The sequence below is a fragment of the Aplidium turbinatum genome, chromosome 13, assembly GCF_918807975.1.
Source record: "Aplidium turbinatum chromosome 13, kaAplTurb1.1, whole genome shotgun sequence".
NCBI classification, from domain to species: domain Eukaryota; kingdom Metazoa; phylum Chordata; class Ascidiacea; order Aplousobranchia; family Polyclinidae; genus Aplidium; species Aplidium turbinatum.
Genome location: NC_137484.1, coordinates 13,897,479 through 13,914,008, shown reverse-complemented (window position 1 = coordinate 13,914,008; position 16,530 = coordinate 13,897,479). Strand labels below are relative to the sequence as shown.

General features: G+C 37.9%; 2 protein-coding genes across 2 annotated transcripts; one reads left to right on the top strand and one right to left on the bottom strand.

The window, feature by feature from the left end:
- Positions 1–5,229: 5,229 nt before the first annotated feature.
- LOC145781667 (S-phase kinase-associated protein 2-like) lies at positions 5,230–9,515 on the bottom strand. The gene is made up of 7 exons (XM_082593341.1): positions 9,104–9,515; positions 8,799–8,913; positions 8,343–8,531; positions 7,942–8,106; positions 7,411–7,564; positions 6,910–7,148; positions 5,230–6,609 (listed from the first exon to the last, which is right to left on the bottom strand). The coding sequence occupies exons 1-7, from the start codon at positions 9,513–9,515 to the stop codon at positions 6,414–6,416; spliced, it is 1,470 nt and encodes a 489-aa protein (XP_082449467.1). The 3' UTR covers positions 5,230–6,413.
- Positions 9,516–12,424: 2,909 nt separating this feature from the next.
- Positions 12,425–12,757, top strand: LOC145781666 (uncharacterized). Its single transcript, XM_082593340.1, has one exon. It carries the CDS (start codon positions 12,425–12,427, stop codon positions 12,755–12,757), a length of 333 nt encoding a protein of 110 aa, XP_082449466.1.
- The last annotated feature ends 3,773 nt before the right edge of the window (positions 12,758–16,530 follow it).

Genomic DNA, 16,530 nt, shown 5'->3' with positions numbered 1-16,530 from the left:
ATTGCACCATTAAACATGAATAGAACACACACAAGTGAAAACTACCGGTAGCTGCTAATCTTGATTTGTTTTTTTCGGTCATTGACCGATTTTTTAACAAAATGTCCGAAAAAAGTATAGTCAATTCGGTGAAAATGTCCGAAAAAAGCAACGTTTTTCAGCGAAACATAATGTTGTAGCTAGCCAGGAAGTGCAAATTTTGGTTCATATCAGCTATATATGTACTTGAAAGGAAATATTTTCATCAGAAAAAATGACCGACTTATATAAATGAAAAATGGCCAAATCTTTTCTTGAAAGTCATTTCAGACAAATGACTGAAAAGTCTCAGCGAAAAAAAAATAGAATTCTTGATGCACTTATTGAAGTGTCAGAGGTTCAATGTCAAAGCTTCTAAAATCGAAGATGACAACTAATTCGTCCCCTGAATGAAGTTGACGTTTTCACACTTGAACTTTGTTGTCTTTTAGCCAGGTTTTATATTATATATATATATTGGTTTGGTTTTAAATCTTTATCTTGAATGGACAAAGCCTTGGGTTATTCCTGATAGTTTTGCATACTTGTAAAGGCTTTTGATGCAAGGCAGTTAATCGAGATTGGCAGAGTGAAGTTTCTGATTATTGAAATGTTGTTGCCGAGGAATTATTTCATCCATTAGGTGCTGCTGAATGGAGAGCAGTCCTGAAATGCATTGCTCAAGCGCACACCTTGAGAGCCGGACCAGTGCGCTTGATCTTGAGTCAGCAAGTAAGCACTGAGCTGTTGGGGCAGATATATATTAGGGTGGAGTGAAAAATAAAAAAGATTTAATTTCAAAAAGTGGTCTTGATATATGGCCCTAAATGGGTGCAACCTAAGAAGAAAAAATATACACCAGCGCATGCGCAGTAAAAGCGACGTAAAGATTAAAAAAAAGGCATGGAACGGCAGTATTTACGGCGCCGTAAATGTAGCCACTTCCTATTAAAAACACAGGGTGAAGCTGACTTGATGACTAATATGGTGTTTCACTGCTTCTGGTCTGTTGTGGAATCTAGATTGTTATGGTGCTATTTTATTCGCATTGTTTATAATTGTACCACATACAATTCTAGCAACAAACAAAAGAGGTTTCTGCCAGCCTCACTTTGAAAGCCCCTGCTGTGATCGGCCGTCTTTAAATGTAGCAAACCTCGCAAACCACAAGGTTGCCAGATGGTATTTTTTATTGTATTCTTTTAAATTTCTTGGCTCTTTATTTATCGGGTGCATGTTTTCTAAAACCCTTTTGAACATGTTACTTGTTTAGTGTTGATGTAGCAGATGTTCTATTCTCATCTATAAAAAGATATCATAATCTCTGCTTTGTTGGTTATGGTTAGTTTTGATATAAATACATTTAAAGCAATGCCTTTGCGATCAACATTTGTGAGATAGCCTATTGCAAGTTAATATTAACGCAATATTTGGTAGTCAGACATTCGGGAATCAGTACTCCATCCCTTAGTTAGACCATGGTTGGGTGAGTTCACTAATCACTGGTTTTCTAAAAACCGGGCTGCAGACGATAAATAAAACTTAACTTTTGCAGACGACCGTAGTTCAAGCCCTGGGCTACGCCGTGTGACACAAAACGAAGAAGTTCCTAATGACAAGTTTTTGTGTGTGTTTAGAAAGTAAAGGATATTTTGTGAACGAAACCGGTTTTTCCAAGGTTTGGTCATCTGAAGTGTGTTTAAAATACCTATATGCTTTGGCTCTTTTTTGGGCTACTTGCAAAAAAATGGTTTGTTTTTGGGATTGGTTTGAAACGTGTTTTTGGCTGGGTAATTTTGTGGAATCTGGCAACTCTGCAAGGTTTGCTTCTTTAAATGGTTTGCTTCTTAGCAAACCTCGCAAACCTCACAAGGTTTGTACATTTGTACAATTATCTAGTGATGGTAGCTACTATCTAGGCTATGACTTTTAATAAGGTCTGTGCATTTGTCAATTGATAGTCATGAGGTTTTCTTAGCGGGCATCTTTAAATGTCGCGAACTCCGAAGGGATGGAGTACTGATTCTCGAATGTCTGACCACCAAATATTGCGTTAATATTACCTTTCAAGTTGAATGAGTTTCGCTTTTAGCAGCATGATCGTTGCTTACTTCACAGTGTAGATTCAAACGATCTGTTATAGCCTTAACGATCGGGTTAACCCGCAGCATCAGGCTATAACAGATCGTTTGAATCTACACTGTGAAGTTACGGTACCTTTCAAGTTTCAACATCTCACAAATGTTGATCGCAAAGGCATTGCTTTAAATATATTTACATCAAAACTAACCATAACCAACAAAGCAGAGATTTTGATATCTTTTTATTGATAAAAATAAGACATCAACACTAGCCTAAACAAATAACATATTCAAAAGGGTTTTACAAAACATGTACCCGATAAATAAAACGCCAAGAAAAAAAAAATACAATCTGGCAACTTTGTGGTTTGCGAGGTTTGCTAGGTTTGCTACATTTAAAGACAGACCAGTGATCTTGTCTGTCATGTTTCAGTTTTCGTTTTCGAAGCTGCTGACTCAATGACTGCATCAATGTTGCCAAATGGTAATCAATCAATGGTTTATTTGTCAGAAACAAGAACATAGTACATATTTTGAAATATGCAAGTAACATACACATTACACAATGCAAAACTTGCACATGTTCCCATAATGACAGGGAGACAACGAGACGACCATACCGTCTACTAGTCAACTGCCACGCTAGCATTACTGCATCTATGTTACCGAACGGTTACCAGTAAGTTTTCCCGGCAGTGCTTCAAAACTTCTCCATTTCCGTGCAAATTTATTAAACTTTATTTGTACCAAAAAGAGTTTTGACGTTTTTAATTCAATAAAAAAACAGCTTGACTTCGTGAACAAGCTTCAACATCAAGCGGCGCTGGTTCGACTCTCGGGGTGTGCGCTTGAGCAACGAATTCTAAGGACTGCTCTCCATTCGGCACCTAATGGATGGAATAATTCTCCGGCAACGACATTTCATCAATCGGAAACTTCACTCTGTCAATCTCGATAACCGGCCCTGTATCAAGAGCCTCTACAATTATGCAAAACTTCCAGGAATAATCAAGGCTATGTCAATCCGAGGATAAACACTCAAAACCACACCAAACCGACTGCATCAGTCTTCAGTCATCGAATCAACAGCAGAAACCAATTTTACAATTAACTATTTTTTTTTCTTCTTTATATTTTGGAGATATGGCAAATTTGGCAAAAGTGCACTTCTCACCGATCGCAAACTGTCTGTGGTTAAAAATTGTTTCGTGGCATCTGACACTGCTGCTTCAAAATTTTTTGAACAGCTCCCATAAGTTCCCTTGGATTCCAGAATAGAAGATAAAGATCCTGGAAAAGGCTTAGTTGGTTAGTTTTTTTTGTTTGGTTTATCTTTATCCTGCATTGCGGGAAAGCGGACTGGAGCGCTATGCTAGTTTGGAATCTTTATCCTCCGACTGACAAAACCGCTGATGGGATATTCCTGGCAGTTTTGCATACCGGTACTCTACTTGTCAAGACTTTTAACGCTGAGCAGATTACCGAGATTAAAGGCACAGGCTACTAAATGAAATTTTCAAACGGGAATTAGGCTAAGCATTAAAATGCGTAAACTGAACATTCAAGAATACATCAAAACAAATTACCAAAAAAAATTGTTTTCAATGGCACTGGCAAGGCCCAAAGTCCAATGTTTCATTTATTTTTAATTTTTTTAAAATGACCAAAAAGTGGAAACGCTGCTCGAGAATACGTCACTATTGACAGCAATAACAAAAGGCACTTTTCCTCATGTGCTGATGTTTTGAGCAAACTGTCTGATGTTTTAATGTTAAAATCTGATGTTTTGATGTGCATAGGCTACATAGGCCTACAGCTAAATCGCCCGCAGTAACAACTATTGCTCGATCAGCTGATTGCTAGTCTATAGTGACGTAGACTGTACAGTCGCACGCTTCGCTTCTCACGCCCATTCCCGTCTTGAAAGCTCTGACAAAAGCACGCGCAGAATGCTGATCAGACCGCAATGGTGCAAAATTTTATTGAAAATCGTTTTATGGTGGCATGTTAAACACAAAGAACGTGTAGCCTACAATCGCCAAGTCAGGTTTTTTCTTTAGTATCCCTTTAATAGAGTGAAGTTTCCGATTGTTGAAATGTTGTTACCGAAGAATTATTCCATCCAATAGGGCCGCTGAATGGAGAACAGTCCTGAAGTGCGTTGCTCAATCGCACACCCCTAGAACCGAACCAGCGCAGCGTGATCTGAAGTCGGGTACGTAAGCACCGAGCTGACGGTGCAGACTTATCTAAAAGGTAACAAAAAAATGTTGACTGTGTTATTGTCTGTCTTTCTGTGAGTCAGCATAGTCAATATCAAATGAGGTTGCTGTGAAAATAAAAAATTGAAAAGGTGCGGTCAAATGTGTATTGTGCTATCTTCAAAATTGTAACTTAGTCCATATTTCATCATGATGAAAGTCAAGAGCAATAATCTTAACGATACTAATGTCACAGGCTAATATTGTTTGTTGATGTGTGTTTTGCATTTAAATATATTTTTTTTATTAATAGCATTGTTTATAAATAAGGTAAGACAAAAACTAATTAGGGGAACTGAATTGGGTCAATCGCAGCAAATGAGAATTTGACCCAACTAAAAATCGCGTAGCACGTTAGGATTTGTCATCGTGCTTCAAAATATTTTTTGTCTCGAGAGCACGCGAAAGTGTCTTGGCAATATACTTAAGGCATGCCCAAATGGAAGCAGTTGTCTGTGTGATCTTTCACTGCTTTCAGTAGGTTGAGTTGCATTGCAGTCACCAGGGACTGGAAGCATTTCAGGAGCCTGGAATGTTTGGGGTTTGGAAACTAAGAAAGCATCGCATACTCTTTGAAATTTTGTTGTATTTTTATCTAAGGTGTCTTGTATGGGAAGGCTTGAGTTTCTTATTGACAAAGGTGAATCCCGTACTTGAATCCAAGCAACGGGGTTTGAGAAGATCAGGTTCTCATTATTATACTAAATCTTTGACACCAACGAGAGTTGGGTGGCCGTTTTTCAACAACCAGCTTAATCCGGGAGTCTTATTCTTATTGGTACTGGGCCGAAACTGTTTTCTTACCGACCCTGAAAATATGTAAGCCTTAGACTATAAATCACAGCCATCGTACAAAATAAAAGCGGCAATCAAGTAAAATTATTTTATTAATTTCGTTCCAAGCTGTAACAAGAACACGTAACAAAAGTAGAACTGAAAGAGTACAAAAGTAAAACGTGAAGAGATCACCATTCAAATACTGGATAACAAAATGGTTATGTGGTGCACAACAACAGTATGATGGGAGCCAATGTTTATAAGCGACTAATTAAAGCAAGACTTTTGAAGCTAAACAGCTTATTCGAGAATACACAGCTTAGATAACGAAGGGTCACAACCGTTCTTGTAAGAGGTGAGGGTTACTTGACTCAAAAGCGTTATCGCAACCAAGGTAGGCTACAAATCCACAACCAGCGCTTAGTAACGCAGTTTTCGGACACACAGAGTTGCCAGTTTAAAATAAAGGTAATATGCGAATTTTATCGTTGATTGTATTTTTACATAGTTTTAATTCACATTGCAAGGAATAGTTAGAGGAACACAAGTGTAACATTATATAGTTTGGAAAATTGTCTTATAGTTGATAGTCCTGAAGTGGCTATCCCTGGGATCGATATTTCTCAAAATGCTGCAAGAAACTTGCTGTATAATTGATAATTTTAAAATAAAAACCAATCTCTACAAAAAAATATTTAAAAAAAAAAATCAATATATTTTTAATAATAAACTATAAATACTATATAAAACAACAACGGAACAAAAGTAATAACATTCAAGCAGAACAAGTGTAAAAATAAGCATAGTTCCCGTATTCCACAGCTGTAAATGTAAACTGAAAAACATTATTTTCATTGAAATATTAGCTTCATTCGTTGCAGCGGCAAGCGATCAACCATGACACGGTTTCGAAAATTCCAACTAACACGGCGACTAAGCAAAGCAACAGCATGATGTTATGAACATTTTGAAGCTCAAGAATTTGGTTGAACGTTGATAAAAATTACATACTACGATGTAGAACTGTGATGTTTCCCAGACAGCAAAATTCGTCCTACAACATCTGGAGACGTAGAATCAATGCAAAAATGACGGATTTTGTTGTCTGGGTTATAGAACCAAGAATGGAGGCCATTTTAAGTTCGACATTTAGCACGATATTTGAAAATTAAATAAGCCGTCCGAAATCAAGCTAACTTGGCTTAGTTATGAATGATAATTACCCATGCCTATAATAAATCTTTGAAAAGAAGAGGCGTAGTATTTAAAACATAGCTTAAGCGACCAGGTACCCCCACACTGTTCGGCGTCTTGTTCCATACAATGCACTAGGTGCTGGCCGCGAGATAGCGCTAAATGGTCGCAGGCAAACACGAACTCTCGGCAAGGCAGCAGCAAGCGTTCCGATCGAGGCGTCGTCCATGACTCCGAACACGTCCAAGTAACGGAGCTGAGGAAGTCGAGAAAATCGCCTGACATGAAAAATAGAAAGAATGAAATAAAGTTTAATAAACACATTACCCTCTTCGGTTCAATAGTAATCCAACGTCTACAAAGTTCGATGACATAATATATTTTCTTTTGTTTTTCGTGTATACTGTAGTACTAATCTTATCTTGCTCAGTCGTGACAGCCTCTATTGAACAGTTTCCTTCACTCACATCTCTCAATCGCTTCTTCTTTTAACTCGAATGATTGATAAAATGTTTCAGCCAAACAAACGAATAGGACTAAACTGCACCAGAAACCATAAACGAGTATTTGAAACTCACAGAAAGCAGTTTGGGCTGATTGAATAGCACCGGCTCAAATTGACCGCTCGAAGAGTTTGTGGAAGCTTCACTATCATCTGATCAACCGTGTATCCAGTCAGCAAGTTAGAGTCACTGACATCCACTTCAACCAGTGAGGAGCATCGTTTGACCAGTTCAACGATGTGGCTGTCCTGCAACGAGTCTCGGAACCCTGACAAGTTTAATCGGCCCAGACCCGCAGGCAGGTTTTGAATAATCTAAAAATAAATCGTTTATCAAATTTGCATGTCACTATACAGGAAATACACGTAGCCAAAAGTATGAGATAGTGTGGTTTTACGTCTTCTATAGCATCATAAAAAATTGACAAGGGTAAGACAAGTGGAATCTGGTGTGAAATCTACCATGCGTGCAGCTAGCCAATTATCTGGAGTGGGGTCTACATGTAGAAATGCACTGAAAAGACCGAAAGTTGAAAAACAAAACTCGATGCATTAATTTGCTGATAGGTTTATTCACCTGGGTCGGATCAGATTGACACAAGTTTGTCCAACCTAAGTTCAATTCCAAGATGTTGCTGCAAAATGAAAGGAGTTGGATTAAGCCGGACATTGTCAGGTCGTGGCACAAGCACAGATTGAGTCGTTCCAGGAGAGGACAACTGGTCAAAGATCTGCAACAGGCATTCAGGTTAAAATTACGAAAACAAAGATGAGAAAAACATATGCAACGTACACTGATGAAAGTTTTATAATTTTTAATTTTATGAAACTATTTGGCCTTTTCGTTCTCGCAAATTATCCAAGATTTCAAGCCAAATTGGCCAGAGACCGGGATTTGAAAAATTGTTGAAGTATCTTCTCAACGCTGCCAAGTAATAAAACCTGTTTCCGCTGAGGTGCCTCGTTAATCTATGCATTTTGCAAATCCATGAAGTCAAATATAAATCTTTATTCATGACAAATACACAAAAAAACAACTAACACCATTGGTAATGCATGAACTAAAGTTGCCGATCGATACAACAAAAATATCTAAAACAATTCTTACCCCAATACGTTATGGCTTATTGTTAAGCCTTCCAGGCTCACATTTCGAAGTTGATTGCATCGTGTTAGTATCAAGCACAAAGTGTTGGATGAGACGTTGGCGTTGGTAAAATCCAGTGAATGCACACTGTAGTTGTACTGCCTTGAAAATGGATCCAGTCGTGGACTGAACAAGGTAAAAATAAGAATAATGCAATTTTTTACCAGTTGCAGCACTGCACTGATGAAAAAACGATATTACGGTATCCAGTCATGATTGAAAAATCAGCAATGAAGTTTTATTAGCATTTTCTACCAAAGTACTTCTTGGCGTACAACAATCCTCCACATAAGCCTAAGCAATTAAAACATTTTCAATCTCTCGTAAAAGTAACATATTTTTCTATGATAGTGTAACAATACCTAGCTGTGAAACTGCTGCTATCATCAAGCATGGATGAGGACAAGCTGGAATTGTCGTGGCTGTTTTGAGATACCGTTGAACAGTTTAAACAAAGAACCTTTATGCCGCGTTTAAACATTCGTTGAAGTTGATACAGATTTGTGGTTTGCTTTGCCAAGGAAACCTGTTGCCAAAGGCTTTCGTCATTCCTTGAAAGAAAAAAATAACTGTGATCACTATGTTTGCAATTAATTAATAAAAAACTAACATTTTTTGGGTTACACAATACACATGCAAAACATAAGGTTTTAAAAGAATAGCAGCTTACTATTGAGTATTGACCAATCTTCTTTATCTTTAAAGCAACAAAGTTAAATTTTGAAAATTGCTTTTTAACTTAAAATTTTACTCAACATTTCATTTTGCGTAAAGCCATAGTGGTAACCTTTAAAAACTAAACCAGCATAGTTACTTACGCAATGTGATACCATCTCCAACAAACACGACTACAGTGAACCCGAGTGTCAGAATTGCAGAAATGGAAAATCTTCAAAAGAACTTCATCTGGCAATTTCCCCATAAGTGACATATCTGAAAAAGCATAATATCAGATGTTATTGCTGTACATTTCATTTGGAAAGTATTAAACACAAAAATTCAAACAATATGATTATAAAATAACTGATATCATATAACATGCTTGCAAGGCATAATAGATTATATAGCCTCAGAGGTATTATTTCAGAAAATATTCTCAGAAAATATAAATATGATATGGTACCTGAAAACAGTTTAGTTTCTCTAGAATTGGTGTAGCAATCATTGCTTAAATCCATCTTTCCAATCTTAGCATGGGAAAAATTACTGGCAAACTTTGATGAATGGCAAGACCTTTTTCTTTGCTTTCGATTCAAAGCTCGCTTTAATTTCACGTCCATGTTAACAGCAGCACTAGAAGGAGTTTCAAAATTCAGTTTTTTACAGTTATGCATAAAACCACATTTTTTAGCTTTTCGTATTTGTTCAGCAGCAACAGACATACTATTGCAGCCTGTATCTGGAGATATCTCTCCAATGATTCCTAAATCATCATACAGATCTTTTTGTTCACATTCCTCCAGAAGCCATTGTACTTTAGTTTCTCTCTTCTGATGACCATGGATATAATCTTGAAAACTAAACTTTGCTTCCATTTGATTGTAAGCACACAATGTACTTCTTTATAAATGCTTGTTAGAAAGTGATACAAACCAGTTTACACCTAAAAATACCACAAAAGCTTTGTTTTGATGAAGAAAAATGTAAAAAAAGAACAAATAGTATACACATCACATGTAACATGTTACCTCTTTTTCTCCATTAAATAATCTAAAACATGTGAACACTACATCATTCTTTGTTTTACTTATTGTGAAATTTTAAAGTCATACCGTACCTTAGTCCTTAACTAATTTATAACTAAATATGTGAACACTACATCATTCTTTGTTTCACTTATTGTGAAATTTTAAAGTCATACCGTACCTTACTCCTTAACTAATTTATAACTAAATATGTGAACACTACATCATTCTTTGTTTCACTTATTGTGAAATTTTAAAGTTACACGGTAACCAACTTGTCGACTGTACAGTCATTTAATCTCATTTCATTGTCTTCCTGACAGAAATACTTGAATTAATATGTGATAGAAGTACTGGCATATTTAGTCATTACCGGTACTTGACACTGGATTGTTGAAATCAAAATGGCCTAGTACAGCTATTAATAAACTAGAACTAAACATGTTGAATTGAGACTAGCTATGGTCTACCCACACTGGCAGTGATTAGCAGTTTTTTTTTCTCTAAAAAGAAAAACTTCAACAAAAAATACTTGGCTCAACAGGTCCACCTTTCAAGTTTTGAAACATGCTAGCCTTTCAAGTGGTTTAGTATACTATTATAACTTAACCATTTCTTTATAAGCTAGGAAAAAGTGATATGGATAATGTTTTCAATAAGCAGACTATTCCTTTTGAATTTCTTCGAAAACCTAGCAACTCGGGCAAACAACTCTTCCTTCCTGTGACAACAATCGTTTGTAAACAGAAAACACAAATTGAACCAACCGCCGCGAACAGCGTCTTGTATGGACAAAATTACACTCACAAAAGTAGTGCGTCACAATGAATAAAATAAAAGGGATCAACAAAATCTTAAACATTGTGAATCAATCAATCAATGGTTTATTTGTCAGTAACAGGAAAATAGTACATGCTTGAAATATGCAAGTAATATAGCCTATACAATGCAAAAGTTACAAAGTTCCCATACCGACAGGGAGACAACCAGACGACCATACGGTCTACTAGTCAATTGCCACCCTACGGAAATGACGATTTTGCCATTTAAAATACCGTACAAGAAAAAAAAACAAAAAATGTTTAAACGTCAAGCAGTGGCTTCTTCTTCTTGCGTTTGAGGCCGCCGCAAATCACGTTGTTACATCCAGGAGCAGCAGCCAATAGATTGTGTGTTCATCGAGCGTTGTGAGATCCACATTCCACATATCTGTCCTGGGGGTCGATATACAGCTGGGGGATTAGATATAGGCTACAGGACAATGGTAAATAATGTTGAGTGCAGTCTGAGAATCTGAGCCACATGCACAAGATAGTGAGTCGGCAAAGCCCCATTGGAACATGTTGCTGTTGAAACGGCCCACCCCAGCCGGCAGGCGATTGAGCTTCATTCATTCCTTCCGAGAAAGAATAGGATGACAGTGATGACACTCAAAATCGTGAAGCGCTCCATATTTTTGACGAGTGACGTGCAGGGGCACCGGAAGCTGGGGGAAGGGGGGGGAAAATGCTGCCCTTTTAAGGTCATATAAGCTACTGCACATTTTGCAATGCGATATAACAATTTCAGCTATTGAACAAAAGTGCTCTTTTTTCATAGTCCTGCCCCCCAGTCAAAAACTGTTCCGGCGCCCCTGGTGACGTGCAGAGCAGCCGGCCCCACCGCTTAAGAAACGGTATTCCGTAAGGATCATGTTTATCATCCCTACTATTTAACATCTACATCAGTGACATGCCAGAGACAGACTACGTCACGCCAGCCCAGTCTGGCTATGTTGATGATCTGGCACTACCGGTACGGTACTTCATTTTGACAAAGTAGGCTACTGGCATGTGGTAGAGCAGTGCTTACCAACCTTTTTCAGTTCGCGACCCACTTTTGATTCAAGTTTTATTGCGCGACCCACTTTTAATGCAAGTTTTGTTGAGCCCACATTGAGATCATCATCATTTTGTTCCTTCCTCGTATGGAGGGTTGGATACAATGCGCCATTGTTCTCGACCATGAGCTGTGCGTACTGCACTTTCATAACTTAATTTTGTCCATTTTGTGATGTTTGTTGTCCAAATCATTCTTGGTCTGCCTTTACTTTTTTTACCGTTTATCTTCCCTTCTATTAATGATCTTTATAACGAGTTTTGCCTTATTGTGTGTCCGAAATACTTCAATTTTCTTCTTTTGACTATTTGTAAGAGCATTTTGCTTGAATTAAATTTGGAGAGTAGCCTACTTCATCGTTAGTGATCTTTTGTTTCCATGAAATTTTTAACATTTGCCTGTATGTCTAGAGCTCGAAGGCATCGATCCCTTTCTCCATTTTTTGTAACATTATCCAAGTTTCAGAATTGTATAATAGGGTTGACCAGATAGGCCCCTATAGCATTTTAAGATCCTGAGACGAACTGATAAATTTAAACGTTGATTGGTTAAAATATTTTTCATTTTTCCAAATGTACCGGGTGTCTCACAAAACTTTTAACCCGTATAACCTTGCATAACTTCGTCAATTTTAATGCTTTTTTCATTCTTTGTCAGATTTAACTAAATTGGCCAATAACAAGTTTAGATCTGCAAGGATGAAGTACACCAAGGAAGAGAAAATTTTCTGTGTGACTTTGTATTTGGAGTCAAAATCGTACAAAAAAGTGCAGTCAAAATTCAGGCAAAAGTATGACTTCGACAAATTTCCATCAAAACCACACGTTTTTTATTGGGTCAAAAAGTTTCAAGCTACTGGATCACTTCACAACAACCAGACAATGCCTACAACACCAAAAAACGGGAGAAAAAAGACAGCTAGGACTCCAGAGAACAATGCTGCAGTTAGGGACTCCGTTGGGAGAAGTCCAAAGAAATCGATCCGTAAACGGGCCCAAATGCTTGATCTGACCCGGTCCTCTGTACAGAGGATTCTGGAGGAAGATTTGAAACTCTATCCATACAGGATCCAGATAAAGCATAAACTTACTGATGTAGACAAGGCTAAGCGAGTTACCATGTGCCAGTGGCTCATAGACATCGTCGAAGAGGACCCTGACTTCCTTGACAACCTCTGGTTCTCTGACGAGGCTCATTTCACCCTGTATGGGTGAAATGTGTAAAACAGTAAACAGTAAAAACAATGTGTTCTGGGGCACCTCTCCTCCTGATGAAGTGCTACAGAGGCCCCTGCACTCAGTCAGATGCACTGCCTGGGTTGCAATTTCAAAACATGGCATCATTGGCCCAATCTGGTTCGAAGATGAAAATGAGAACGTAGTCACCGTCAACAAGGAGCATGGGACCGTCAACAGGGACCGTCACCGTCAACAAGGAGCATGGTCCTCCAGCAGTTCTGGACCGCTCTGGGGCGTAGAAACAGAGCCAGAGGAAGAAGCCCGCTCCTAAGAGCAGAGCAATGGTTCCAGCAAGATGGTGCCACCCCCACACTGCTAATGTCACCCTGGCGTGGTTGGATGAGAAGTTCCCAGACCGCCTAATCAGCCGCCGCAGAGACCCTGAGTGGTCTCCCCCATTCCCCGGACCTCAACCCCCCTGACTTCTATCTGTGGAGATATCTGAAGGACAATGTGTACCAGGATAATCCTCAGACCATCCCTGAACTTAAACCAGCCATCACCCAGAAGATCAGGGCCATCCCAAAGGAAGAATGTGTTCGGGTCATTGACAACTTCGCTCGCCGTGCTCAAATATGCCTCCAGCGCAACGGTGGCCATCTGGAGCATGTTTTATGAACTGCTGTATTACTACTGTGGATGTAGTATTACATTGAACCATAGGTATACGAAGCCGAGCAACGTGATCAAGTTTAACATCTTCAAGTTTATTACATTTACATAAACATAAAACTACGCAACAAATTAAGTATCGAACGTTTTCGACATCACAAGATGTACTCTTCAGGAATAATATACATACAAATTAACTACATCTGAAAAAAATACAATGGTTAACTAAATCTATAAACAGAAAATTAATTTGTTGCGTAGTTTTATGTTTATGTAAGTGTAATAAACTCGAATATGTTAAACTTGATCACGTTGCTCGGCTTCGTATGCCTATGGTTCAACAAGACAAACTCTCTACCGAAGCTCTAGTATTAGGCTACATTGTAGGCATGTTGTTTTTCAGCATTGTTAACATCTCAGCTTTCCATTTTAGTTTAGTTTTTGTAACTACAGTAGAATTCGCCTATAGTGACACCTGAAGGGACCGCGGAAAAAGTGTCACCATAACCGAAGTGTCACTATAGCCGAATTCTACTCAACTGTTGCGTATGCAAACGGGACTTTGCAACAGGTGTCACTATAGGCGAAGTGTCACTATAGCCAAAGTCACTATAGGCGAATTCTACTGTATGTTGATTGGTTCATGAAATAAAGCTATTTGAATGGGTTAAAAGTTTTGTGAGACACCCTAGTTCTTGCAATTTCTATACGTCTTAGAATTTCATGGTCACACCTTCCATCTTCAGTTATTAAATGTTCAAGATAGGAAAAAGATTTTACTTTTTGTATAATTTCGTCAATTTTAATTTGGAGTACTGGATTGTCTGGTAATTTTGAGATTATCATTGATTTGGTCTTTTTAGCGTTAATTTTCATATTAAATTCTTTACCAATTGAGTTAACATTGTCCAATATTGCTTGAAGAGATATGACATCTTTATTACCTACGGCATCTTTACTACTGGCGTACGTACTGAAATAGTTAATGCGACACAACACATCTAATTGTTACGTATTTGTTACGTCGTTGCATAATTGTTACGTAATGATAGTGCAATAATTTCCCGATCTAATAAAAAACAGGGTGCACAATTCATGAAAAGTCAATAAATGAAGTGAAGATTAGTGATGGCGTAGTAGCCTACTGTTCAAGACCAAACTGCGGCTTGTGAGATTCATAGTAACGTCGGTACTTTTTTAGAAAATTTTAACATTCAATAACATTTAGAAATGCTTCGCGACCCACTTGACATAGCTTCGCGACCCACCGTTTAGGAAGCACTGTGGTAGAGGAAGCGCTTACAGATAACATGGCCCAAATCGCAGACTACCTGAAAAAAAGAAGTGACTTGGTGAACAGAGTTGATGAGGAAGCAATCAACCAATCGGGTGGGAAACACTTTTGATGCGTTTTGCTCATCACGAAGACAAGAAAAGTAGCCTATAGTAGGCAAAGAAAACCCCACACATAGAAACTATACCACGGTCAAAGCTATATTAAAACGCACCAGGCCTTGCAAGACTAAAAAATGGCATAGTGGACAGCAGCCTATCATTGCCAAAACGACATTGCCTAACCATACCGGTGTAGCTTCCACACTATAGCTATCAGGACTTTTCCCAAAAACATGTGTTTCTCAGCCGTCGAGTATAGCAAGAATTAACAGCGATAGACATGTATTTCGACCATGAGGCTGGGCTCTTTTTTTTGTTGGAAAAATCGGCTAATCGAACTCTCGCAAGGTTTTGCGCTCAAGCGAAATTACAATGAGGTCAAAAACATGCTCCACACTCTAGACACTCACCCGGACCACATAGTGGAGGAGCGTCGACAAGAAGTCTTGGAGAAAATCAATAACTTTTACGACTACAAAGCAATCGGATCTCAAATCAGATCCAGGCTGGTCTCATTCTTTTGGCTGGGCTCATTAGTGTCACACCACTAATTCACAGCTCTTAATTCTCAACCGTTGGTTTTGTCAGTCAATTGAATCCTTAATTTTGTGGAAAGAAAAAAGTTTTCTTAATAAATTGTCAATCTAATTTTTTAATCACCGACTAAATCTCTCAAACCTTTTGAGTTATTGGTGAGGTAAACGCCACATTAAATTCGCAAGTATTGCAACACGAGTATTCATATCTTTTCTAAAAATTTATGCAAAACAGAATTGGATCAAATATATATAGGCTACATAATTTCAATTCAAACCACCAAAATTTTTAATTAGCCTACATCAAAATTACATTGTTCTGACATTTTCAAATTACAATCATTTTCAAATGTAATTAATTACATTTGAAAGTAATTGTAATTAATTACACTTCACAAAATTAAATCTTTTAGTATTCCCTTTCGTTGTTCATCAATGATTTTTTTAAATTTGATTAGACTATAGGCTAATATCAGAAACAGTAGAATTGCCTTTGATAAAGATTAGGTTGCAAAAATTATCTGTAGGCAACCCACTGAGTTCCTTTTGCAGTGTAAAAGTTGCCGACTATTGAAAAAAAAATCTTTCTGATGAGACTAATGTTGCAGCTACCCCAAGTGTAATTGTAATTTAGACCAATTGTTTTAAATTCCAAATATATTACACAACAAAAGTCTCTATTACAAATGCATGAAAATGTGTAATGAATTACATTCAATTACAATAATTGTAATTGATCCTGATGTAGGTATTGTAATACCAACAATTACAATGGTAACAATTGTAATAACTCTGATGTAAAATAATACTTATTTTATGGTCAAATGCTTCTCGGCAGCAAAAATAGATTTTGTTTAGCCTAGCCTACTTATGTTATAGCTGTCCTCAGGCGCGGATCTAGGAGTTTTTTTCGGGGGGGGCCAGAAAATTTGAAAATCAATTAAACAGAAAGAAAAAGATAAAACAGATATTAACAATGATACTACGACAGTAGCGTAGCCAGGAATTTTAAAAGGGGGGGGTTTTACGGCCGGCGGGCGAAGCCCGTCGGCGTCTTCGCCAAATGCGACACCCAGCGGCGGGGGTCTGGGGGGCAGCCCCCAGAAAATTTTGAAAAATTGCTTTGAATTTGGTGCATTCTGGGAGCATTTTCAACAAAAATGTGGGTATAAATATACCTGTAAAATGGTGATAAGATCATGTTTT

Bases quoted from the DNA above. Each gene is read 5' to 3' on its own strand.
- LOC145781667 (XM_082593341.1), bottom strand. From the start codon at position 9,515: ATGGAAGCAAAGTTTAGTTTTCAAGATTATATCCATGGTCATCAGAAG. The intron at 8,532-8,798 runs GTAAGTAACTAT...TTTTCTTTCAAG, and splicing joins TGGAGATGGTATCACATTGC to GAATGACGAAAGCCTTTGGC. The intron at 7,149-7,410 runs GTGAATAAACCT...ATTTATTTTTAG, and splicing joins GTCAATCTGATCCGACCCAG to ATTATTCAAAACCTGCCTGC.
- LOC145781666 (XM_082593340.1), top strand. From the start codon at position 12,425: ATGCCTACAACACCAAAAAACGGGAGAAAAAAGACAGCTAGGACTCCA.